This window comes from Vanellus vanellus, assembly GCF_965231255.1.
Source record: "Vanellus vanellus genome assembly, chromosome: 4".
NCBI lineage: Eukaryota > Metazoa > Chordata > Aves > Charadriiformes > Charadriidae > Vanellus > Vanellus vanellus.
In genome coordinates, this window is record NC_138909.1 from 8,834,984 (window position 1) to 8,860,783 (window position 25,800).

The 25,800-nt window shown below is 38.9% G+C and overlaps 1 protein-coding gene across 1 annotated transcript; it reads left to right on the forward strand.

Annotated features, from left to right (window-relative positions):
- Positions 1-8,499: 8,499 nt before the first annotated feature.
- On the forward strand, positions 8,500-24,768 carry PLK4 (polo like kinase 4; the record flags this gene model as incomplete). The annotated part of the gene is made up of 16 exons (XM_082481966.1): positions 8,500-8,529; positions 9,061-9,156; positions 9,914-10,009; positions 10,102-10,216; positions 11,231-12,263; positions 13,893-13,993; positions 15,582-15,955; positions 16,825-16,929; positions 17,316-17,418; positions 18,218-18,367; positions 19,342-19,472; positions 20,319-20,410; positions 20,744-20,885; positions 22,597-22,737; positions 23,701-23,807; positions 24,524-24,768. 16 exons carry the CDS (start codon positions 8,500-8,502, stop codon positions 24,621-24,623), a joined length of 2,916 nt encoding a protein of 971 aa, XP_082338092.1. The 3' UTR covers positions 24,624-24,768.
- Between the last annotated feature and the right edge of the window lie 1,032 nt (positions 24,769-25,800).

Below are 25,800 nucleotides of genomic sequence, written 5' to 3' on the forward strand. Positions count from 1 at the left end.
TTTTTTGATTAATCCAAAATAATCATGCTATTAGAAGACATTTCTAAATTTGAAGAATGACAACAAAGGAAGGATTTGAATGCAATAGCTGATGTCATGAAGACTATAAACTGTGAGTGTAACAGGACTTAAAAAGTAAAATGTGATCTTCTGAAATTTCAGGAAAAGTATTTCTAGTAAAAGAAAAAATTAGTATTACCAAGTGTTAATATAATACCAGCAACAATCCTAACAACTCATGCTGAGAAAAAGATTAATTTACCATATAGGAAGTTCAGAGAAAAGCTACAGATTGACCCAGGGAACAGAAAACATATCAAATGACAGGAGAGTAGAAAAGCTTGTCTTATTTATAGAGATAAAATAAAGACTTGAGCAGGTCATAAATATTTTTTATAAGTATGCTATTAGAGAAATGGACACTAGCACCATGTACACGAGTAAACTAGACAGTTCCAAAACATTAGCTTGACCACTTCCCTGCTCCTTAACAACCTGAGCAGTGTAAACACAGTTAATAAAAATCAGTGAATAGGAAGCATCATTCTCATTTAACAACCTTCATGATGCTCAAATGACAAAGGTACATGTGAGGCAGCCTTAATACTAGTTTGCTTAGCTAAAGAAATCAAGTCTTGGCAACAGTATTGCAAGGGTGGTGACAGGAAAGGGCAGAGGGGAGGAATATATCCTTGAAGCCATTGGTTGCCTTATTCAAACTTTTCCTTCTCATCCTAGAGCAAGAAAGAAACCTTTGAAATATCACAACTCCGTTTTTTAGAAACTCTCCAACTACCCCTTGCTTTCCATTTCTTTGACATAAATGACCCATTGTGATTGAGGTTTAGTGGGATATGATTTGCTGAAGCAATTTGCTGTACAAAACAATAAGCAAAATTCAACTTGGAAACAACACCGGGAACCAATATCCATCACAAAAGAAAAAACGTCAGTAAGAATTAATGTTTCATGACACTTGAGTATCATTGAAGGAGAAAAGCATAAAACCAGGTGGATTTTTTAATTTAGTCCTAATTGTCAAATAAAAGCCACAGCTGATGGATCATTACATGCTCACAACTCATCATTTACCCAGGATACACCAAAAGTGTTTTCAAAAAGACTCCACTTCTGTTGTCCAGACTGGCACTACACTAGCAAATACATCTGAGAACGCTTCCCTGCATCTGTCAAAAGTAGCAATAAGAAATAAATATATACATGTGTTAAATATGTGAAACTACTGGTGTCATGAACCCTGCTGCCAAGATGCAAGCAAAGCTGCAGAACAACCAACGATGATAGATCATAATTTGTAAACTGTAACTTTATGCCTTATGGTCAAGCACTCTGAGAGTGTTCCCAGTGTTTGTGTGTAAACATATTTATTTTGTAAATATATATTCTTGCTTATATGAACCCCACAGGTGTAGCCACATATTCTTTAATACCGCTTTAATGCACTGGCTACTTCCAGGCTTTACATGTAAGTCATTCTTATTTAAATGGCGTGTTAAAATTACGAGTTAGAACCAGGAATCCACGAAGTTTGTTGTTTTGGGTTTTTTAATTGAGAAAATTAAAATGAAAAAGGCCCGCTAAAATAAAATTTTGTTCTTGGTCTGACCCAGAAAAACCTTTTGTATTCTTAATGTCAGAAATAAAAACAAAAACAGGGTCAGTTTGATCATCTTCACATTTTGATTGTGAAATACTTCTCTGGAAATTGTCTAATTACTGGCTGCTTACAATCTCAACTAACACACAGAAAGACAACTAAATCACATATGTGCTATTAGTTATGCACGAGTACCAAAATCAGTAGTCAGAACAACGTAATTAGCCCAGAACAAAGCAGCCTTGGATCACACTGTTTGCATGACATATGATGTTTTTTGCATATACCTGATCATGTGTCAGTGTAAAACAGATCAGGCCCAAGCCACAGGACCCTCAATCTTCTTTTTCATGACAATGAGATAGCACAAAATAACCCATCCAGACACTGCATGTACGGAAGAATTTTTATCTGCAAGTTACAAGACTGTACTAAGAATGATACTCTGCTTATCACCCTGCAGAACAACTAATACCAACCACATGCAGCCCAAATGCATTTCAGTCTCACCTAACGATATACCCATGAAATTAATAAATATGAGGCACGGCATGCCAAGCAGCCTCTATAACCCAAGCTTTCTACTAGCTTTTCTGACTCAGTGAGAATGTAAATTGAGGTAAATTCTGCCCTTTTTAATGAGAACAAATCAGATATCAGGAGATACTCTGAACAAGCAAGCTAATTAAAGACCTGTACTCTACCTGCACGGATATTTCTGCAACCCACTGACATTGCACCTCTGCCATTTTCTCCAAGGACAAAGTAGATTTGCATCATTTGAGATACATACAGGCGGATTGCAATAGCAGAGACAATTATCCATGCTCATAAAATTTGCAGTGCAGCCAAGAGGCACCAGATTTAAAATAACCATTTTCACTGCCTAATACAGTGTCTAAGACACGATGTACCAAAACATGTGCAGTGCTCTGAACATGGGCTAAACCATCACCACTGCTGCAAGCTACAGCACTCTTGACAGTTCTTGTTCGCCTTCTACTCAAAAATCTGTTGTTGCTGCCTTACTCTCCAGGGGAAGGCTGGGAGAGCTCCATCAGCTTTGGAAGGTTACAGTGACACCTGAATGAAGTGGAATTGCAGGAAGGGAGGATGACTTTCCCTCTTTCTCCCAATTTCTGTGTTCTGAGTACTCTAGTTTTGCTTTTCATCGTCCTTCTTACTCAGTTCCTTTTCACTCCTGTTGCTAATCAGACTTTTCCACTGACGAAGGACTCTAAATCTTCACATTTTGCTCATGCAATAAAGTTGAAAGAAGGCTTGTATGTCCTGTTTAAAGGGAACCCTATTACTCTCTTAAAACTATTTTAAAGAAGACTTTAAGCTAGCATTTCTTTCAACACTTAAGCACAGAGAACAAGATTAGACATGTATTTGCTCTCTGATAAAAAGAGTTAGCAAGGGATTTATTACATCACTGGTTTGTCTTGCAAGCTCTGCTTACAGCAGATGCTGACCCCTGTAGTCATAAATTCAACCCAACAACAGAATAGTGATTCAACTTTCTTTTTAATCAGATGGAGGAAAGTATTATTTCACTGGCATGTTGCTGGCTTGACAATTACTGGAGGAGCAGTTACCCAGTTGCTGAAAGTCCAAAGACTCTCTGGCTCTCCTTTTAATGAGGACTATGCGACATGAAAGAAAAAGAAGCCAAATTAAACAATGGCATCTACCTCCCAATCTTACGCAAGAAACACGATCATCTTCAGAAGACTTCCTATTTATAACCGCCTAACTACCGCACAACCCCAAATATGCTGCACACTATGCAACAGACCTTCAGAGAAACCAGGGCCTGTGCCCTAAAGCACATACACTTCTCTAGCAGTACTTAACATAAAAAGGTTTTACCTCTACCTACAAATTTTGTCTTCTGTATTGTCATGCAGCATGTTTTGTATGTTGTTGGCTGTTGAGTTTGCTCCCAACATCAATATGTATCAGTCATACTTTTGGCACATGAATTCACTCACACAACTTTTCTCATCACTGTTCAGGTAAAAATCTAGCATTGAAATTAAATTGAAAGTCTTATTTTTGCTAATCTTCCACCTGAATTACTCAAACCAGTGATGATTGTTACTGTTGCACAGTTAAACAGACCAGATCTACTTAATCAGTCACACAGCTTCCACTTCACATTTAAGGATCCTCAACCATTGACACATACAATTACCCACAATCCATTTTACATCCATTAAGGAGTGGATCACTGCATGTAACTTCCCGAGAGCTTCCTTTCTGAAGGAGAAAGTGCAGCCACCTCTGTATCTTATTCCAACAATGAAAGCTGGCAGGCATGGGGGAACTGTTTAAGTTTGTAGTCACAAGCTGGCAAACATTGGAGAAGGTGAAGTGTAAATCGATGCACCTCCTTGCATCCTGGATGCTAGCCTGCCCTAGCCAGAGTAACTCTTTGGGAGCACTCCCCTGGTACAGAAGTAGGCAGCAAGCTGTTTATGAGGTGAAGCGATTCAGAGAGCAGACAAATAAAAAAAAAAAAAAAAAAATTTAGCTTTTTCCCACCTAAAACCAACTCCTTGATCTGGTGAACTGTTTAGCCACGTGAACTGTCCTGCCACACAACAGAAGAAGAAACAGAGGGTGGAAACAAATAGTCATATCTGCTTCAGCCAGCTTAAACAGTACTGCATCTGAATGTCAAGCAAGAAATAAACAAACTGAACTACTACATGAAAAATAAGAAATGGAGAAGCAAATATCTTCTCCAAAATTGGGGCAAATTTATTCTGTGCAAGGGACCCGCATCAGTTCACTATACTGGTAGAGTCTAAATATCGTTTGAGGGCATACTTGCCCAAAGATTAATTTCATTTTTAATAGACAAGCTAGGAATAGAAAAGAACATGAGAATGTAAACAAACTGATCAGGTAATGGAGCTTGAAGATGTTCCCTCACATTTTAAATTCACCTTAACTACAGAAACAAAATTCATCAATGATGCCTGGCATCAGGTGAAAGTAGCTAGCCCTTAAAAACAAATTTGTTTCAACAATGTTGCTGTGTTTCACATTAGCCATGAAGTGCTGTAGACCGGGTCTAATTGCTACTTTGATATAATTAACAAAAGCTAAACGAAGGAGCCAAAGGACACAGGCAATATGAGAAACTCTCTACATAGCTAGAAGACTTTATCATATATTCTGCATAAAACATAACATTAAAAGTTCACTTGGTAGTTTTAAAGTCACAGAAATAATAGACTAATCAGGAAACTCTACAGTGTAATGGAAGGGAAAGAATATAGGGTGCTCTTCTCCCCAGTTAACTTCATCTCATTGCTTTTTACCTCCGGGTGGAATTCCACAGCAACATCAGCTCATCCAAGAGAGAGCTGCTGCTGTCCCACCCTCCCTCTTGCTCCCATTTTGCAGTTCTGCCCCTTCCCCTGCACCAGCACTACTGCTGGCACAATCACACAGTGACCTAATACAGGACACTGAGCAAAACCTAACCTTGCTGAAAGAGAACCCATTTGCAGCTGTTTCAGCTTCTTAAAATGGCTTGCCACTCAGCTGAAAAAGCATCACAGCCAGCACATGAGAGAAGACAGATGAGACAATGGCAGCCCTGAATAAGCTCAATGCGAGCTAACAGGGACCAGCAGCTTTAGAAAGGATGAGTTTGTTTTAAGATGTAGGTTTGGAGGTCTGCCAACAGGCATATCACTCAAGGCTCTGCCCAATAACGCATTAGTACCTCAGGTTAAAGAAAGATTTATGTCAAGAAGAGCACGCTAAGCACAGGTGATGGAATGAGGTTCACTCCTGATTTTCTTCACTGATGTTTTTTTTAAAACTCCAATCCGACTCACAGTTCAGAAGTTATTTCAGCAGAAAAATAGTTGGAAATAGCATTTTTGGAAAATGAAACAATGTAGCTAGGAATTAAACCCACAAATGGATTAAACCAGCTGTTCTGCCTTTGCTTCTCAGTTCTGCCTGTACTTAATACTCATCACACCTTCTTGTAGTAAAAGCCAATTCAAAGAAAAGCTGCACTATATTGTAACAGTAATTACAACAATAACCATCACTGTAAAATTGGCGCAAATCCTATCAGTGGAACAGACTAACAGAAGTGGGAGTTGCAATACCTTTGAAAAAGGCTAAAGACCCAAGAGGGATTTTGTTGCAAAAGCATAGCTTGCAGCTGAAAGCAGCACTGAGAGATCAAAAACGCATCTGAGGACCAGGGTGCTGGTAGAATAGTTGTGAATGACTGAACAGTCCCAGATCCACTTAAAGCATTTTACTTAAAGTAAAAGAAACCAAAACATGAGCAGAACCTGACAGAAAGGAAAACAACCAAATTTAAATAATGAAACTATATGCAATAGGTCTGCTCTCACTTTTGTACCACTCCCTTTCGAAATGGATGGTTCAAAAAAAAAGGAGTACTACTCCTCTGTAGTTTAGATGCTACTCCATTAAAGGCAATGGAAAATCTTTCTGGCTCTACTTTCAAAACCACTTGACTTTGATAATTTTCTAACTAAACTGTAAACCAGCTAGAATGTTAACTTTGTCTATGCAAATGGAGATGTGTAATGAGCAGAGAGCAACATTTTACGACACTTACAAGAAACAAACATGTTGTTATTCCAGTTGTATGTATCATAAAAACAAAGGCCAGAAAAACAATAAGGTCTTTGGAGGGATGATCCTGTAGACAAATAAAGGAAAGGGATATGCCTCTGAAAGGACATTATAAAAAGCTGACAAAACCTGCTGCTTTAAGGGAAGCAGTCAATTACTAATGTCAAAGAATTAAGATCAATACAAGTATGAGAACAATACAAGTATGACCTGGTCTCTTAATAGAAAAGACTGTCTCAGAGTTCTTACTGCTAAATGTTTCACCGTGCAAGATCATTACAGTAGCTGGCACCTTTTTTCCACTCCCAGACTGTGAGAAAAGAACACTTCATTAACTCCTGTTAAGAGCAAAAAGAGGAATTTTCTTCCGGTCTGCATTTTCTTTACGCGCCTGTACAAAGCCCCTTCTTTGCCTGGTGTGTGGACAGCTCCCCCTTCTGTTCCAATCAACTTCAACAGTCTTTCAGAGTATAAACATACTTTCCATTAGTAAAAAAACTGCTATGTCTGCTAAGAAAGGACAATCTATATTATGCCCCACGACCCTTACCATACGCAGGTCAAAATACCATGCCCACATTTTATAAGATAAATGCAACCTGATGACGAACATCACAAACCATAATGCATTCCCAGAAGCACCATTTCTTTATTAAAAGCCCTTTCAATTACAGCACTTTAGTAGAGTTTCAATACAAAAAATATTTTCTCCTCGTCCTAATTACCATTCATATTTAAGTCTGCTTTCAGAAACTTTTATATTTCAGATGGAACATTATAGAAAGAATCCAAGAAGTAGGTATTAGATACAAAGAACCACCACTCTCAGCTCAGTGCTCCATAGTGCACTTGGTGATACAATTAGTTACCATCTTGCACTGTTTATGTTGAAGCTATGCTACTATCCCAGTACATTACTTAGTTTAGCACTAGAGCCCCAAATCAGAGTACCCTCCAACACGTTCCTCAAGCAGAAAAGAGAATTAAACCCAGGCTTTGCAGTTGCTCAGCATGTGCTCCAGTAGTCTACTACACACAATACCACCATCAGCTGACAAAACCTCACTGGTCTAAGCTTTTTCAGGTATTTGGAAAAAAAATACAGCAATGTACCTTCAAGAAAAGACTGGAAACTGAGTATTTAAAGCTTCAGCTTGCACCTTTTCCTTCAGTGGATTTAATAGCTGGGAGAGGGGGATTTGGGACAAAAGCCAGTCGACGCTCTTCCTCTCAGCTAGCTCTGGGCATGCTTCCTGTGCAGCTGTATGTTCCTCAAGAGTGCCATGTGGAGGAAGCTACTGCTCCCTGCGGGTACCCTATAGGAGAACGCAGCTGGGCACCTAGACCAAGCCACACCATCAGTCTTGCACCCTAAGCCCATTGCTGTTCCTAGCGTAAACATCCGAGACAAACACCCTGTGTCTCCATCACTAGAAACTGTATCAGAAAAAAGTAAGATGGAAGAACAGCACTTTGTGCTTAACACGTAAGGCAGTAAACCAAACAGAAGCCGTTAAACTTTGAGAGAGCTCATCCCAGAATTTACGCCAGCTATTTAAAAAACAACCAAGGAATAACAAAACCTCTCTACTGAGTGCGAGGGCGATATCTGTGTGAGGACAGCACACTTGCTTTTACTAGGAAAGTTCACATTCATCCACGATCGACCAGGAGATGACCCTTCAAGCTTGCTTCCATCCATTTTCCAGGCCTGAGGCCTTCCACCACAACACCCAGCTGAGCGTGGTGACACCTGGGAGCCTGGCCGCCCTAGGCCACAGGCAGCGTTGAAGCTCTCCCTCCCCTGAGGAGAGATACCTGGAGCCGCCCAGGGCTGTCAGAAGCGGGTATTTTTCAGCCGCCGGGCCGAGGCGACACACCAGATCGCCAACGCCTCAGCCAACGCCTCAGCCACCGCCGAACCCCCAACAGCGCATGCGTCGTAACGGCTGCCAGGGAAACGGGCGGGCTACGCCCTGCGCATGCGCAGTGACTCCAAATCCGGCCGTCGGGGCGCGATTGCGTCAGACGCAGCCTCGACCTGGGACGGGGCGGGGCGGAAGGTGGGGGGGGTAACGGCGCGATTTTTCAAAATGGAGGCGCCGGGGGAGGGGAGCGGCCGCCGGGCCCGGGAGCGAACAGGCCTGGGCCGAGGCGGGCGGCGGAGGGCGCCGTGATGGGGAGCGGCGGTCCTGAAGAGAACCCATAGCGTGACCTGGCGGAGAGTGGCCGGCGCCATGGCGACCTGCATCGGCGAGAAAATCGAGGTGCGGAGGCCAGCCGCCTCCCGCTGGTCGCCCCGCCATTTGCCAGGCTGGGGCCCGGCCCTCTGCTGGGTGGCTTGTTTGTGGGAGGCGGCTGCGACCGGCGGCAGCAGGCTCTCGGAGGCGGGCTGTGGAGAGCCCCGGGCGCTCTGTGTTGGCGGGGCGGGTGGCGGTCGCTGCCATAGCAGCGGGAGCCGGGGGGCGGGTGTCTCTCGTCGACCCGAGAGCGGCGGGAGAGACGGCGGGAAGGTGGCGGCGCCGAGCCGCCCCAGGCGGCGGCAGCAGTGCCAGTGCAAACCGGCCGCCGGGTGGGAAGGACGATGCCGCAGGGGGTGCTGCGCGGCCCCGCCGCCCACCGCCTCCGAGCCCCGGAGGGCTCCGTCCAGGTACCCCACCCGGGGGCGCCTGAGGTTTGCCCCGGTATTGGGGCTGTGGAGTCCCCCCGTCTCTTGGCGGGAGGGGGGGAGTATGCATGGGGATAGGGTCTTCGAAGCCTGGGTTGGGGCTGACGGCCATGATTTGTTGGTGTTGCAGGATTTCAAGGTGGGGAACCTTCTGGGGAAGGGCTCCTTCGCAGGGGTCTACAGAGCAGTATCCCTGAAAACCGGTCTGGAAGTGGCTATCAAAATGGTAAGGAAGCCAGCCAAGGAAGTCTCAGTCATCTGAGAGACTGAACAAGCAACTCGCAACAGGTTGGGGTTACACGGTTGCCTGGATTGCTTGTTTGTATGTAGCTGATATTTAGATTACGATTTGATCCTGAAAGATGCCGTACAGCCAAATAAACTGTATTGATAACTAATAGAAATGCTTACAGTGCTAGTAAAAGAACTTAGCTCAAGTATTCAACGTTGTCCATCCAATCTGCCCTATAATTATAATTCATAAATTTGTGGCCACAAAAACTTAATTTAGAATCCATGTGGCTGGAGAGGTCATGGGAAAAAGGCCTTGAAAAAATTCCTTCACTGCCAGGACAAACTCTGTGAAGGAAGCTTGCACATCACAAGTGTCTTGCCAGATTCGCTTATCTATAATACTTTTATTTAGCCACCTTTTTAGTATTAACTATATTTAGCATATCTGCCTGGCAAAATCAGAATTAGGTTTCTCTGCTTAGTATTTTGGAAAATTTTCTAATTAGTGTTAGCATGGAAGATGTTAAGCTTGTCTACTTTCGGACAGTTGTGTGTTCTTGCACTTACCAATGATATGATACTTTTTCATTAAAAGCATATAGTTGGTTAAACTATATGAAAACTTGCTTATATTTAGAAGTTTTCAGGCAAGCATTCATTGAACATCTAAAATTTCAAGTTCACTTGAAACTAACGTGTACATAATCAGTGTTGTGGTGTTTGAAAAATGTTCTGTGCTCCATTTACAGATAGATAAAAAAGCCATGCACAAAGTTGGAATGGTCCAGAGGGTTCAAAATGAGGTGAAAATACATTGTCAGCTAAAGCATCCATCTATACTTGAGGTAAGAATTGTGTTTTTGTAGAGGACTCTGTATGCGACTTGCTGTGTAGTTCACAAAATGTATTTTAATTTTTTCATCGTTTTATGTTCTAGCTTTATAACTATTTTGAAGATAGCAACTATGTATACTTGATACTTGAGATGTGTCACAATGGTGAAATGAGCAGATACATAAAGAACAGAAAGAAACCCTTTTCAGAAGAAGAAGGTGAGATTTTTTTCTGTGTAGCTCTCTTTGCGTTAATGTTTTGGCTTATTCAATGAGTATTTAATTCTAGTGAAAGGACATTTAAAACTGTCATCAATCTGAACCAGTTTGTATAGCTTAAAATCTTGTGATACGTGATAATCTAGAGACTAATTGCTATTACACATATTCAACTTAAATTTCTGTATACTTTTGTTTCTGTTTATGCCATTTTACAGTAGTTTGTGTTGTTTGGGGTTTAAAAAAAAACCACAGTGAATATAGAAGGCAGAGCTTACCTTTGTACATAAAGTTATGTTGAAGTATAGGTCAAGACTGGGAAGTTCCACAGAGGAAAACTGGCAAGTTCACATCCACAGATCTGCTTTGTGTTGCACCTCTTTGCCTCAGTATAACTGTATTACGTGTCACCAGTTAGAAAGCCTTCCAGTTTATAGTTTGCCTTATGTAATATTGTTGGAAATAGTTACTGTGTTCCAAGGTGTGTGGAAATGAAAATAATGCAGGTAATAGTGTTGCTGAAGGGCTGAGTTAGCCAGGAAATATCCAATTTGATAATCCATCTAGAATTTTTGAAGGACTGACAACTGAGAAGTTCTGTGATGGTTTTACTTCTGTTTCTTATGGAAGGCACTGAAAAATCCTACCTTTCCTGGACAGTTCATTATAAAAGTAATTCTAAAATGTCTTAAGTTCTTAAGAATCTGATTTTAAAAAGTTTAGGCCAGTTGAAAATATCTTCAGTCCTGTTTACATTTTTCTGTTAGCAAATAAACAAATCTGATTATTGTGTTACAGAGCATTTTTTATCGTCTTAGAACAGTCATGCCGTACTGCTTAAAGCATAGAGCAGAAAGTTGATTCCAATCTCATTAGCATGACACTCAAACATCCATACAACATTCTTGTTATGTTAAAAAAAAAAGGCAAGACCAATAGCAGATTTCAAAAATTTATTTTCACAGCTATGATTTCAATTATATGACTAAACCATCTGGCTTTGTGTTTTGACAGCCCGACACTTCTTGCATCAAATTATCACGGGTATGCTGTACCTTCATTCTCATGGAATACTGCACCGGGACCTCACCCTTTCTAATATCTTACTCACCAATAATATGAATGTCAAGATTGCTGATTTTGGACTAGCAACTCAGCTGAAAATGCCTCATGAAAAGCATTACACCATGTGTGGAACTCCAAATTACATTTCTCCAGAGATTGCCACAAGGAGTCCGCATGGGCTTGAATCTGATGTGTGGTCTTTGGGCTGTATGTTTTACACTCTTCTTATTGGAAAGCCACCTTTTGACACAGACACTGTCAAGAACACGCTGAATAAAGTGGTATTAGCAGATTATGAAATGCCAACCTTTTTATCAAGAGAGGCGCAAGACCTTATACATAGGTTACTTCGCAAAAATCCAGCAGACCGTTTGAGTCTTTCCTCAGTGTTGGATCATCCTTTTATGTCCAGGTGTAGCTCTGCACGGAGTAAAGATTCGGGAACTTCAGAAGATTCCATGGACAGTGGAAATGCTACCATCTCTACAACCTTCACAGGCTCTTCCAGCATCAGTACCAGTGGTTGCTTGAAGGAAAAGAAGAAGCTGTTGGTTGGACAGCCGCTCCCAAATAAAATTACTTTTTTTCCTAAAAACAAGAATTCCAGTGATACTTCATCCGTAGATGGAAGTGGTTCTTTTCATCAGTGGGGAATTCAGGGAAAAGAAATTGGCATGACTGGCAGGGGAAGAACCATGCAACTGGCTGAAGAGAGGCCGCATTCACGCTACCTCCGAAGAGCCCACTCTTCAGATAGGTCTGGCACATCCCATAGCCAGACTCAAGGCATACTGAATGTTGTTGAGAGATGTCACTCTATGGAACTGCTTTCGAAGCCTAAAGTAGGAACAAGGGAAAATACAGAGTACTTTTCACCTGTGAACAGCTATACTGATATAGGAGAAATATTTAAGGAGAAGACTTCTAGTAGTTCTGGTTCCTTTGAAGGACAAATATCTCCACCAGTAAAAGATCAACCACAGTAAGAATCAGTTTTTGTTTAGGTGACATTTAAAGCTGGCTTTACAGGAAAAAATAATGCATTTAACATATAACTAAGCTGTAGTAAGTGCCAAAAGTATCTACACTTGTAGCTTGAATACCAAACAGAGAGGGTAACAGTCAATGCTGTTGCTATGTAGAGGTTTACTTCCCCACCGTCCCTATTGTAAAGTTCATAGATGCAGTGTATCTGCTAGCTAGATTGTAGCTTTTATTTATCCTGGTATGCTCAATGACTGACTTATTTCCATGTGCAGCAAGTTGAGTATTTCTTCCCCTGGCAGTAATTTTAGTAGAGGGCCTTGCTAATTGTCCTTTGTGCAAGAGACTAGGGTAGAAGGCATTCTGTGTGATTACTGATTTTTCCATCAGTACAGCAGAATATCAAAGAACGCTTTTTCCTATTTTAAGATGAGGACGTTGTGTATCTCGGTTCTTGCATTGCTCTTCACATTAAGAAGTGCCAACTTTGTGATGGTTTCGTATGTTCTTATTTTTGCAAATCAGTTCAGGGAATATGCAAATGAACACTGTGCCCTATAGAAAAAGTAAATTGACTAAGTTTTTTTGACTATTCATGGGTGTTTGACATAAGCCTCTGTTCAGCAAGTTCAGTGGGCACGTACATTCTTCCTAGTTTGAGAAATGTTTGATGAATCGAAAAATAAGTTATTTATGCTAATGTTAACCTAATGCTTATTTGTGTTCCCCATGACTTCATAAAGACATGCTGAATGTAAATGTGACAATGTTAATGAGTTTGGGGATTAACTCAATGGTTACCACTGTTAACATGGTTTTACATAGGAGAGCCTCTCATGTCTATAGCTAGCCTGCACAGCAATCTTAAATGCAAGGTTGTAAGACTTAAATTACATGCTTATATTCTGTGGGTTTTTTTTCTGGTGATAATTGAGGCCTTGCCAGTGTTAAAGTGGTGATCATCGTAAAAAGAAAGTACAGACAGGTACAGGCTACAGAGACAGAAAAACCTCATGGGAGCTTAGTGTGAATTTACAATAGATCAGTGATTCTGCAGTAGCTGTTTTTGTGTGTATTCTTGATTTTTCAACGTGTGAATTATAGTAGAAAATCTTTATAATCTTTGGGGTTTACTATATTTATACCAACTCAAGTTATTTTAGGTGATTGCCTACATTTTTCAGCTGCATATTTGTTATGCTGAATGAGATCCACTGGGGTCATGGGCATCATCCCTGTGTCTTCTCTGCAGTTGTTTCCTATACTGTGAATTAAGAACTAGATGAAAGAACAGCCACTGCTGGCTGCATTATCAGTGGCTCTTTTTGTTCATACATGTCAGTTCCAACAGTCTAATAGTGAGTACTAACAGGCTTAAATTTGTGCTAAAAATTAGTGATAACTTTTAATTCCATTTGGAAACTATTTTATTTTTTTACGCTTTATCCAATGAACATTCCCTATGAAAAAAGAAGCACGTTCAATGCTGTCTCGAGCTGCAAAATGCCACCCGCATTTCCTAAATATTCTAGAAGTGTTGTGGTTTCTGCAGCTGTAACGTCATAACTTTTGTTATGCAAGCACCTTTGATATAATCTTGATTACATGTGTAACTCTTATTTTGCAGCTCAAATCATCTTGGCCTAATGAAGCCCCAGGTTGGTCTGTTAGAGCAGAAGTCCCAGGCTGAAACAATGCAGCAGTGGCTTGGAAGCATGCAAACAAATGGTACGTTCCTCACAGTTGTGTGTTTTTGCACTCAAGTTGGAGTAGTGACTCATAACAGTTTCTGTGGGTTTTTCTGTATTTTGTTTCTTTGAAATTGTGGCAGAAGGGGTATCTGTATGGCCAAGTAACTGTGATACCAGAGTTTAATGCTGGCTTCCTAAATAACAGCAACTGGACGTTAACAGAGGCTACTGGAGATACTCTTTTTTTCTGAACGAAAAGCGTGGGAGACCCTAAAGTGACTTGTCACTAAAAAAATTGGCACAGATATGGAAAAGGCAAAATGATTTCCAGCATCACTAATCTTAAGCAAGAAATATCCCATTGAAAACTTTGTTTTGTTTTCTCTTGTGGACTAAATTCTAACAGTTTCCTGAGGTAGGAATTGATTTCAGAAGATTTTGTAGTTGATGTTCCTCTTAACCTGTTGAGTCGGTGTAATGAGCTGTATGTAACTGCCTTCGTAGCAGTGAAAAAATTGTATGTTGAATTTGAATACTTAGCATCCTAAAATGAGGTAATTTCCTCCTTTTATTATTTTAGCAAAAAAAAAAAAAAAGGAAAACACAATTCTAGAATCTGCCATAATTATTCAGTTGTGACCTGAAACATGGAAGTATAAATACTTGCCAAAAGACTGGCAGGTGACTCAGAAGCCCTGTTAATTTAGTTGCACAAACATGTCTTAAGAGAAAATGGGACCTCAGTGAATGAGAAAGATAATAAGGCTGCAGAAGGAGGGGTGGAGGAAAGGACAAAAGACACAGAAGGGAAGGAGTTGTTCTTTGTCATGCATCATATTACATCATTTATAAATAATGTAATTTAATCATAAAACTAAATCGCAAATCCATTCTGGTCTCTTTTGTTTTGATATTACTGGACTCCTTCCCTTCCCGTCTATTGGGAATTGGAATCGTGTGACATATGGTCTGAATAATCCTATTTAATTTTTGGTCCCTTCTCAACTGTTCTGCAACATGGCAGGAGGAGTGTGGGTGAGGTGAAAGTTGATCAAGGGCTTAAATATCAAAAGTAGGGAAGCAGTTATAGAAAGTTTAAATATAAAAGTAGGGTTTTGTCTTTTAACAAGTGGCTGGAAATAAAACAAGGGTTTTGGATTGTGCACTTAACATCATGAGTACTAAAATCTCTGATGCTAAAATGCTAGCTAGATAAACCGAAACTTAAATTTGTACTAGTGGTAATCTGAGTGGCAAGTAAACTGTTTCAAAAGATTAAATTATTTCTTGTAAACTAATTCTTGTTTAAGTATCTATTTGATTTCTAAGTATTTTGTTTACAAATGTCTTTGCAAAATGATTTGGTGACTGTTAAGAATGAAGGCTGTCATAACTGAAATCTAGTAACAGTTTATTTTAAGTAGCACTGGAATTTTGTTAACGCTGGTATTGATTGGTATTAAACCCTTGGCCTAATGATCTGGGCTGAGGATTAAAGAAATCCCATTCTCCACTTAAATAAGCCTTCTAAGATGATATTTTAGAAAGCTTCTAAAAACATAATAGCTTTTTTACCTCTGACTGTGACTCTTTGAATCCACAATGTACCTTTATGCTGCTTTCAGTTCCTCTGAGACCACCTGCAGACCTAACTGGCAACAATAATGCGCATGGAGGTTTTCGGTATCATCTGGATGTGCAGCAAGATGCATCAAGAAATGCATGGAATACCTTAAAAGATATAAGGAATCATGATGCATCCATCGACTGTCCGCATTCTTTAAACCAGAGAAACCCGAAGAAATACATCCCTGGAGTGGTCTGCAAATCTGAGAAAGTACAACCATCTTCTACATGTGGCCTTTGGTCAACTTCAGAACAAAACCAAACGTGGGGCAAAGAACCACCAGCACATCAGAAACCTACACTGCGAAGTATAGTATCACCTCTCAATGCTCACAGGCTAAAACCGATCAGGCAAAAAACAAAAAATGCAGTGGTATGTATCAGTTCTTAAAACGGAAACAACTTAAGTGTGACTATCTCTTAAAAGAAGAGTGTGACATCTCTTTCACTTGGTAAACTAGAAGCATTTGTTTTTAGAAAACTATAATAATTTAAATTTATATTAGCAAGCAGCATCTTAGGTTTTGTATTTGGAATGCTTGTAGTCACTTCCTGCAAATAGTGATGTGGCATTGCTTTTAGCTTACAAGCAAACAAACTGTAGGAAGACATAACAAATATTAAGTGTATATATACTTCCTACAGTTCTAAAACTCCATACTGCTTAGCTGTACAGTTGTGTTCAAGATTTTAACTATGTCAAACACATCAAACACTTTTACAGATTAGATAAATAACTGGATTAGAAATGCAAACAGTCCTGTGCTCAAGTGAAAACTTGACTCTTTTTCTATGGTGTTGCTTTTTCTCTGTCTTGGGGCTGAGAAAGCAAAATAGATTCCATTAATCCTTACTGATCACATAAATTTTCTGGGTGATTTGTTCCTGGTATCACCCTTCTGCCTTTTGTTCCATTTCTTAGTGTCTCACTCATCCTGTTCTGTTTTGCCCCCCCCCCATTTCTTTTTTTAAAAACATAATAGAGCTGACCTGTCTTTGTCTGATTTGGCACTTAAGAAGCCACACCCTCACTGACCAGGCTTATAATCTTCAGTCATGTTGAAGTGTTTTAAGAGCACTAATAGCAAAAGTTATGGTAAGAAGCATTTATAAGTTTGCAGTGCATTTGAGGAAGAAGGAAAAAAAATTCTTTTTTAAAAGCATTTGTGGAAAGAAATTGTATCTTACCTTGCCAGGAAGTAAATGTCGTCTTGTTTAACTTATATATTTAATATATTTTAGGTGAGCATTCTAGATACTGGGGAAGTGTGTATGGAGTTTCTAAAAGAACACCATTCACAAGAACTTGTGAAAGAAGTTCTCAGAATATCTTGTGATGGAAATGTGGTATGTTTTCAATTGCTTTGCTGTTGTATGAAGGGCTTAGAGTAGTCTGTTCTTTCAGAGGTTTTTTTATTTTCATTTAAGTGATTATTTGTTTGGAAATGCAATGTTTAGATATGCACAGCTGTAAACTTGTTTTGCCCACCATAGTACAGCCATACAAATATAGGTAGCAAGCAGTTATTTCAGAGCAAAAGTGGACTTGACTCTTAGAATAGGTGAAGTATCATTGGAAAAACTGCTGCTGTTAAATAATTACTTAGAAGAATAGAGGGTTCATGGTAAATTACAGTAATTGATTAAACTGGGACTTACTTCCATACCTTTTAAAAGTAGGGAGTGCTGTAGTAAGTTGCAACTGTAAACACATTTTTCTTCCCTTTTTGTAGATTGCAGTTTATCATCCAAATGAAGGAAGAGGTTTCCTTCTTGATGACAGACCTCCTGCTCCCCCTGAAGACATTTGTATGTATAATTTTGACAACTTGCCAGGTAACCTGAGATTTATTTTAAAATTATGATGAGTAATGTGAGTTTTACTGAATCTTGTTTGAGGCTTTTTAGCTTTTAGCCATTACTTTTCAGATAATTGTGAAATAAAACTTTTCAGAATAAGAGTCAAACTACAGTTTAACTGGAAACAGTATTTTGAAACTTCTCAAGGAAGTGTAAACCCACAGGTTTTAAGTTATTTTGTATGGAAGTTACAAGGAGTCACTTACCGCTTTACAATGGAGTGTACTAAAATTAAAGTTTTTGTATACTTGTTCATATTGGAAAGTGTTTAAATATTAATGGAAGAAATATCAAGTCAGTTTTAAACAGAGCAACTTTACTTTGTGCTTCCTAACACCTATAACTTGGGGAGGAAGGGGGAAAAATATATATTTGAAAGCATTGACAGAATATTTAATGTAGACAGCTGGAGAACAAATAAGCGCTAACTATAACTTCTTAAGAGACAAGCAGAATTCTCTACTAATTAGAGATCAAAGACAGCTTTTACCTGAAAGTCAGCTTGACCATGATGTCTAGTTAAATGGTATATGCAGCACTTCACTATGTTTGTTTTAGTCCTGAAATGGGTTAATTGAAGCTTTGAAGATGCACACTTTTCTAGAAGTTGGTGGAAATAAGTCAGTTTCTTTGAATGTGCTTCTGTAAAGTACCTAAATATTACTCACAACCTTCAGCTATCAAATACATATTCTAACTTATTTCTCTCTAAGCTGATGCACGGTGTTATAATCTGGTGACTTTTTGATAAAAGCTATTACATTTTCTTTTTCAGAAAAGTACTGGAAAAAATACCAGTATGCAGCCAAGTTTGTGCAGTTGGTAAGAACAAAAACCCCCAAAGTTACGTTCTACACAAGATATGCCAAGTGCATGTTGATGGAAAATTCACCCACTGCAGATGTTGAAGTTTGTTTTTATGATGGTATGTATTCATTTTTGCAATTATGCAGATAGTTGTATCATGTTGTTAAAGCTGCACTAAAATATTGCCAAACACTGAACAGTGAACACTTCAAGCTGAAGAAAAATACTAGAAGCATTTGCTTTACCACTCTGCCTTTATTCTAGCACTTGCAGATCAGTTTGTTATTCATTAGTTCCTTACTGATATCTTCTTCAGGGAGTACATGTTGCAAAAGTGTTATTTAAATTACATCTTGTTTTTACGCATGAGCTCTTCTTTGCGTCGACTTTTGATAGTTAACCTCCTTCGCGAAAGGTGCGTCCCTATTCCAAGCTTTCTGTTGTTAACTGAGGTGATAGTATTACCAAGAACACTCACTGGAGAAAGCAGTGGGCTGCCTTCTCCAACTCTGCCCTTCATAAACTAGACTGCACTGATGATTGTTTTCTCACTATTGACTACTTTACTTGATTTTGACCACTTTATTTTGATATTGACTACCTCACCTGATTTGCCACATGCATAGATATACCCCAAGAGAACTTACGACAAAAAAAAAAGATGACTTAACAGCTCTGTGATTCCATGTGGAACTGCTATTGAAAGAATGGGCATCTTTTTTATAAAACCATATTCAAATACTAATAAAGCCTACTTAACCAATCTTTGGCAATACTGTTAGAGATGTTAATTTTGTCTCAGATTAATGTTTAGAAAGGTAGTTCTTAAAATATGCGATAAATGCATTATTCAGCCCATTTAAGCAGTGATCCTTGGCCACAGAGGGCATTCAGCTAACATCACACTCCCAATTTAAGTAGCTTTTTATTTCTGGTAGACACGGAGCTCACGCAGGAGTGGTTTTATTCTGGCAGTAACTGAGTCAGTGAGATACACTTCAGTAGAGTAGAATGTAATGGCAGAAATCTGTGTTTTATAGATGCTGGTATTTTATACAATTCATACTAGCTATTTTTATGTATTTTTTACAGGAGCAAAGATACACAAGACAGCTGGTATAACTCGTGTGATTGAAAAATCAGGGAAATCCTTCACTTTGAAAGGAGAAAGTGAAGCAGGTTTGAAGAAGGAAATACAAGCTTATATGGATCATGCAAATGAGGTAAACTATTTTGTATGGACCTTTTCCAGTGAAAAGCAACTTTCTGAAAATTCTGTTTCTCTGTCACAAATGTGCTTCCAACATTGCTTTTTGTATTTTTCGTTACACTAATAAGGAGGGATGATGAAAGTGTTTTTTGGAAGAGCAAATATCAATGTAAAGGTAACTGTAACAATGCCTCACAATGAAGACTGTAGGAGGAAATTCTTACTAGTGTGTAAAGCAGGTTTGCCTGTCTGGTGAAAGGATTAATCAGAACAGATGAAGCTGCTTTATACCACTTAAATTTAAAAAAAAAAAAAAAAAAAAAACCAAACAAAAACCAAACAAACAAAAAAACCCAAACACCAAACCCCACCACCACCACAAACTCACTCCCTAGAAGAACCCAAACACAAAAACCTGCCAGGTGTTTAACTGGCCTGCCTGCTGTGCTTTCTGTCTCGTTTCCTGTCTCTCAATTAGCAGTTACAAGAGTAATTTTTTTTTGTCTGTGACCTTAGGAAACAGTAAAAATATAGTATACATTTCCTATTCAGTCTTTCTTCTGTTATTTTTCTGGAATAGAATTCAAGGGTTTTCTAGTCCCCCGTCCGGTACTGCTAAAAGGGGAGGAGATATGATTATTAAGAGCATAATTCCAGATGTGCTGAAGTTAGGAGGGAGTCTTGTGGTAGTATAGCTTTTTGAATCGCCTCCATGGTACGTGAGCGCAGCTATTATTGATATTCACTGACATTGAAAAAAGCATTTCCTTGTGTAGGCTCACCTGCCACGCTAAACATGTATGAAATAGTTATACTGTTCTCAATTAAAAACACTTTAAGAAGCTCCTTCTAATTTCAGGGACATCGTATATGCCTTGCACTGGAATCTGCAGTTTTGGAAGAAGAAAAAAGGAGTGAAAGTGTTCCATTTTTTCCAATAATCGTTGGAAGGTAATATTTTCACTTGAAAATACGTTTGCATTTGAATATTCCCACTAAGCAGCTAATGTTTGCAGAAGCCAGAGTTGTTCAATAGAGGCTTATAGTCATTAGCAAGATAAATAGTAACTTGCGAGCATGTCCGTACACCTTATTTTGGACCTGCAAAGCCTCCTTTGTTACTAGGACAACATACACTTGTGGATTCAGTCTGAACCAGCCTAACAGTTTGCATGTGTTAAAAGCAATTCTGCAGAAAACTGAAGGAAAAGCTATTTCTCCTCACTCGTTTCTTTAGTCCCTTTTGGACAGACCTTTTCCCAATTTGTCTCATTATTTTTCCAGAAAACCTGGCAATACTGAGTCGCCACAGGCTGTAGCACCTCCATTGTTGGACAATACAAACTATTCAAAAGAAGTTATTGCACTGGATAGAAATATAGCTGCCAGTTCTACTCCAGTTCAGACTCCAAACTGTACTCCTCCTGTAAGTACACAAGAAAATACAGTGGAGACTGCTGTCCAGTAGGAATTCAGATGTTGCTGTTTTATTTGAACTAGTGGAATTACATTTGTAAGGACATAGGCTTTTATTAGCCATTTGTGAGCATCTTGACTAGAAATGTTAACTTTGACTCAACTAACTTTTTATATCTGGATTTAAGATCATCTGAAAAATTGGAATCCTTCAAAACTGTACCATAAATGACTCCCTGGAATGTAGTTTGAAAATCGCTTAGTTTTGTTGTACAGCAGTCTTCAATTTGTTTTGGAGAGCTCTGATGTGCCCTTAGGCCTCTATATCAAATGGCAGCCACAAAGGATATTAGCACTTGAGGCTGCTGTTCTGAAATAATCAAGGGTTAGTGTGTATATAAAAAAAAAAAAAAAGTGTAAGTGTAGATATATTTAAATGTATAGCCAACAGGGCTTTGCATGCAGTTTCATCTACTTCCTTTAAAACACCCACCAAGTTTTGATTGCTGCATCACAGCCCTGATACAACTTCCACAGCTGAGTGAGTTCTACTGGGCTCTTGGCACACTGAGTTTGTATTATCTTCACTTTGTTGAATTTATGTGGGTCTGCATCTCTGTTCTTTGACAGTGTAGCACATGCCCTTAGTGTAGAATCTGCCAGTTTTCACTGGACTAAAATGAACCTGGCAACAAAAGTTCCTTAGAGCTTCAGTGCTAGTGTTGATTTTTAAAGTTTTTACTTAAGGTTACTCATCACCAGTGTTCTAACTTGAGGGTTCAGCATTCAAACTCATTCTTTGTTTGCCATATAGCAAACACTTAGGACTTTGTAAGGCTTTCACTGTTTTCTTTCTCTCCTGAAGTATGCATTTTTAAGCTAAATAACACAATAGCTGGTTGCCTTTCCATGTTATTCTTAACTTTTTATCAGTTTTTTTTTATACTTGAACTAGATCCATATATCCTGAGGTACAGCTTGTTTCTTTCAGGTTCCTGTAATTATCTGGATCCTGCTCTCTTTCCTGACCAAGCTCTCTTATTTCGGAGAGATCCCCTGACTTGCATCTTTTCACTGAACCCTGAATCTTAAATACTGCTAAGCACACCACCTCATCTCTGTGACTATGGGAGGAGGTATCTGAGTAGCAGAACTTGTATAGAAGCAGACACGTTCCTCCTAGACAGTAGTGGTGGTGTTGTCCTAAAGGCTTCCAATGTTTGATCCCCTGTTATTCTTAATTCATCACTTTTGTCTCTATAAACCTATGACAGACTCTGCATGGCTGTGTAATTCTTCTATTAATGTTTAATATTCTAGTTTCCATTTAATTGCAATGTCTGTATTTTTGTAAAATATTGGCTGAGTGGTCATCTGAATGAGGGCTGTTTTATCATCTAACACATGCTGAATGTGTTTGCTGAAGGTGGACAGGGTTTTCTCACAGTCGATAAAGGAAAAACTGGGGTTTAAGTAGAAAAAGCCCACTTAGGGAAAGCAATTCCTTTGTGACTACAGGGAAGTGGTAGGAAAAAACTGTCATAATACCGAAAAAGTCATATGAAATCTTGTGGGGGTTTTATAATGTTAAATGAAGCATATGGGCTACATCTGTCTCTATGTGAAAAGATTAAAACAGGTGGTAATCAACCACTCCAGTTGGTACATAATCAGTTGGATTAATGCTAAAGCTGCTAATAGTGTGTGTTTCTGGGTTTTAGGTGGTGTCGTATGAAAAGTCTACGTTTATGACTAACACTGCTGAAGCTACGTGCTCCTCTGTTCATCAAACGGAATGCAGTCCAAATTCAGCCCAGCTTTTAAAATCTGTCTTTGTGAAAAATGTTGGTTGGGCTTCTCAGGTGAGAAATGAATGCTGATAAAAGAGAGAAGTCTGTTCTTTTTTCCTATTAATGACTTAAAAAGACGTTTCTCAAGTTTAACTTTAGACTTGATTTGTGAGGAATACATTCAGCTGTGCACTGCTACAGTGTACATCTGAAAACTGGTGCGTGGAAAGATCCTTCCAAATAAGCGTCTTAAATAAACACCATGGTGAACTATGTAAGTAGAAGAAGCCAAAATAATAGTTCAGTATTCCAGTTGTCCCAGTTTTCCTGTGGTGGCGGTTGCCTATTTGAGTGTCTCCTGTCACTTAAATTTTACTCTAGTAAGAAAACTGAAGCTGTTGAACTTCTGTCTGGTCACTAATGCAGATGTAAAGTCGTTGTGACAAAGTGTTTTTAACAGATGTACCAGCTCTGCACAGGAAGAATGGATTTGCCTATACAACAGAAAAAGCTGTTTCCTTACAGAGAAATTTTTCCTCTGCTTTTCTGTGGGACCAGCTTTTTTTTAAATTTAAAAAAATGGTTCTCTGTAATCCAGATAAAGTAAGCATCCTGTTCTAAGAGAAAAAAGTTTAGTTTATATATACATTTTAAAGTGTGTGTGTGTGTGTATGTATATATATATATATATATATATAGCTGTGAACTCTCACAAATGGGCCTTCCAAATGTTTGTTTCTATTTAAAACTTCTGTAGGAGTGGTTAAGCTACGGGTATTTCTTTACTTAATTTTCATTGAAAAGGATGACTAAAGCTGAGGATCTGAAACCTTAGGAAGTCTCATTCTTGAGACTGCATGAGCCTACTTACCCCAAAGTAGTATGCATGCAATGTTTATCTTTAAAAGGCTGACCAAGATATCTAAGTCATTTCAGCAATTCCGAAAGACTTTTGGCTTTAATTATTAGGAAAAACTCTAGGTATGTAATCTTGTATTTTATGTCCTCAAACCATAATGCAACTTCTTTTGTTAGCTGACCAGTGGAGCAGTATGGGTTCAGTTTAATGATGGATCCCAACTGGTGGCCCAAGCAGGTGTTTCTTCGATCACCTACACATCTCCGGATGGCCAGACAACGAGGTGAGTCTGTTGCCGCTCAAAAAATGGTTCCCTTTACCTCTTGGTGCAAGACTGTTATACATAAGATAAACTTCATAGCTGCTATTCATTTTGTTTCGCAAATATTAAAACTTAGCTTTTTTAATTACTTGCTGTTGATTTAGCTTATATAAGCTTAATAAATAAAGAGAAACGCTTACAGCTGTGACTGAACTCTGGGTAACCAGGACACAAATGAATAAAAAGAAGCTGGGAATCCATCTACTCTGTTTCCAGAGTACAGCCGCTATTCATGTAGAGTAATTAAAAGAGGGAGGGGGAGAAAACTAAGGCTTTAATACACCCTTTTTTCCCAAGATACTGTTAGATTGAGGAGATAGCACGTCCTTATTGAGGCACAGGCATCAAGTGCTCTGCTCAAGTTTTGCATATCTTTTGGACAGTGGACACTCCCCATACAAATATAGCATCCTCTGTCCAAAGTTCAAGACAGTAATATACAGTCTGTTCAGATATTATTGCAGCTTTAAACATTGTTTAGATATCTGCTTAATCTGAATTAACAGCCTAGATTTAAACCATCAAGCTCCAATCAATGTGTCTAGGTAACCTAAAAATCTACTGGACTTAGTGGTTTGTCTATTTACAGGCAAGTTTTGAAATAATTTTAGTGTCCTGAAATAAAACAAATTATTTCAAGCATCTAAATTCTTTTTAATGCTTATTTGCCTTTCTAGGTATGGAGAAAATGATAAGTTGCCAGAATACATCAAAGAGAAGCTGCACTGTCTGTCTTCCATTCTTGTGATGTTCACCAACCCAGCTCGTCCCCACTGAGTAATGCAAAGCAGGTGTCAGGACATGAGAGCTCAATAAACTCACTTGCTGACTCTGATTGTAAAATGACTGATCTTACTCAGCTTATGCAGAAATCCTTCCAAAAGCTGGTAAAGAATGAGGAAAGGAAGGGTTGCTCTGTTCATGTGTAGCAAATTGCTTGTAAAGTGTCACACAAAACACGTTTTTCCTCAAAATGATGGATTAACTTGCTCAAGCAAAACTTTGAGCAGCTTAGTTCTAGATAGCATCAACTTTTTTGGAAATAACCTGAATCTGTTGTATTTTTTTTTCTTCCCCCACTGCTTACTCAGTGCCAACGATCAAGAAAAATGCATCTGTGCTGTTGAAGTGTTTGTATTTGTAAATAACTTATATTTTTACATCTTATAAGTAATATATGTAAATATGTATATGTTTTATAACTGTGGTTTTATTTTTTGTAGCAGCAGCTTTAACTTCCCTGCACAAGCCTTTTGTACAGGAAAAAAAAAAATAAATGCAGTGGTAATTGTCCAGATCTATTTATTTGTTTCATGTTCAAGTGTGATGGTTTATTGAGAGTCCTTTCCTCTAAAAGTATTAAAGCTCAATTTATAGCAGGAGCTGATCTGATATCTTAAAGCATCATATGTTGGGACTTAAGGGGAGCCAGGGGAGCTGAAGGTGCCTTGTACGTGGTCTCAGCACAATAAACTCACCTGGAAAGCCCTCAGGGAAGAGGTGCTCCAGTACAGCTTTTTCAGCTTAGAGCTGAAATAGCCTTGACTTCAAGTCAGTTCTCCTTATGCATCTAGTCTCTAATAGAGATTTTCCTTGATTTGGACATCACAAAATAATCAAGGTTTAGCTTGCAACTCAAGAAAAATACACAAATAGCACTTAAACAAAAAAAGCCTTAAATGATTCCGCAAAATGTATTTTTCTTAACTGCTCTTTCAGTTGAGATGTGTACCTTCTCATGTTGGACCTTAACATGCAGATGGAATGACTGCACAGTACAATAACTACTACAAGTCTCTGATAAACCAAGTAGTATGCAAAGCTCTTATGCAGAGTCTAAGTTTGTTTTGTGTTTTGTTTTTTTTTTTTTAATATACCTGTAGACAGAAACATAAATGCAGCTTTCTTAAAAGAAATATTTTGGTTTAGTACTTTAACCTTAAAACAACTGACT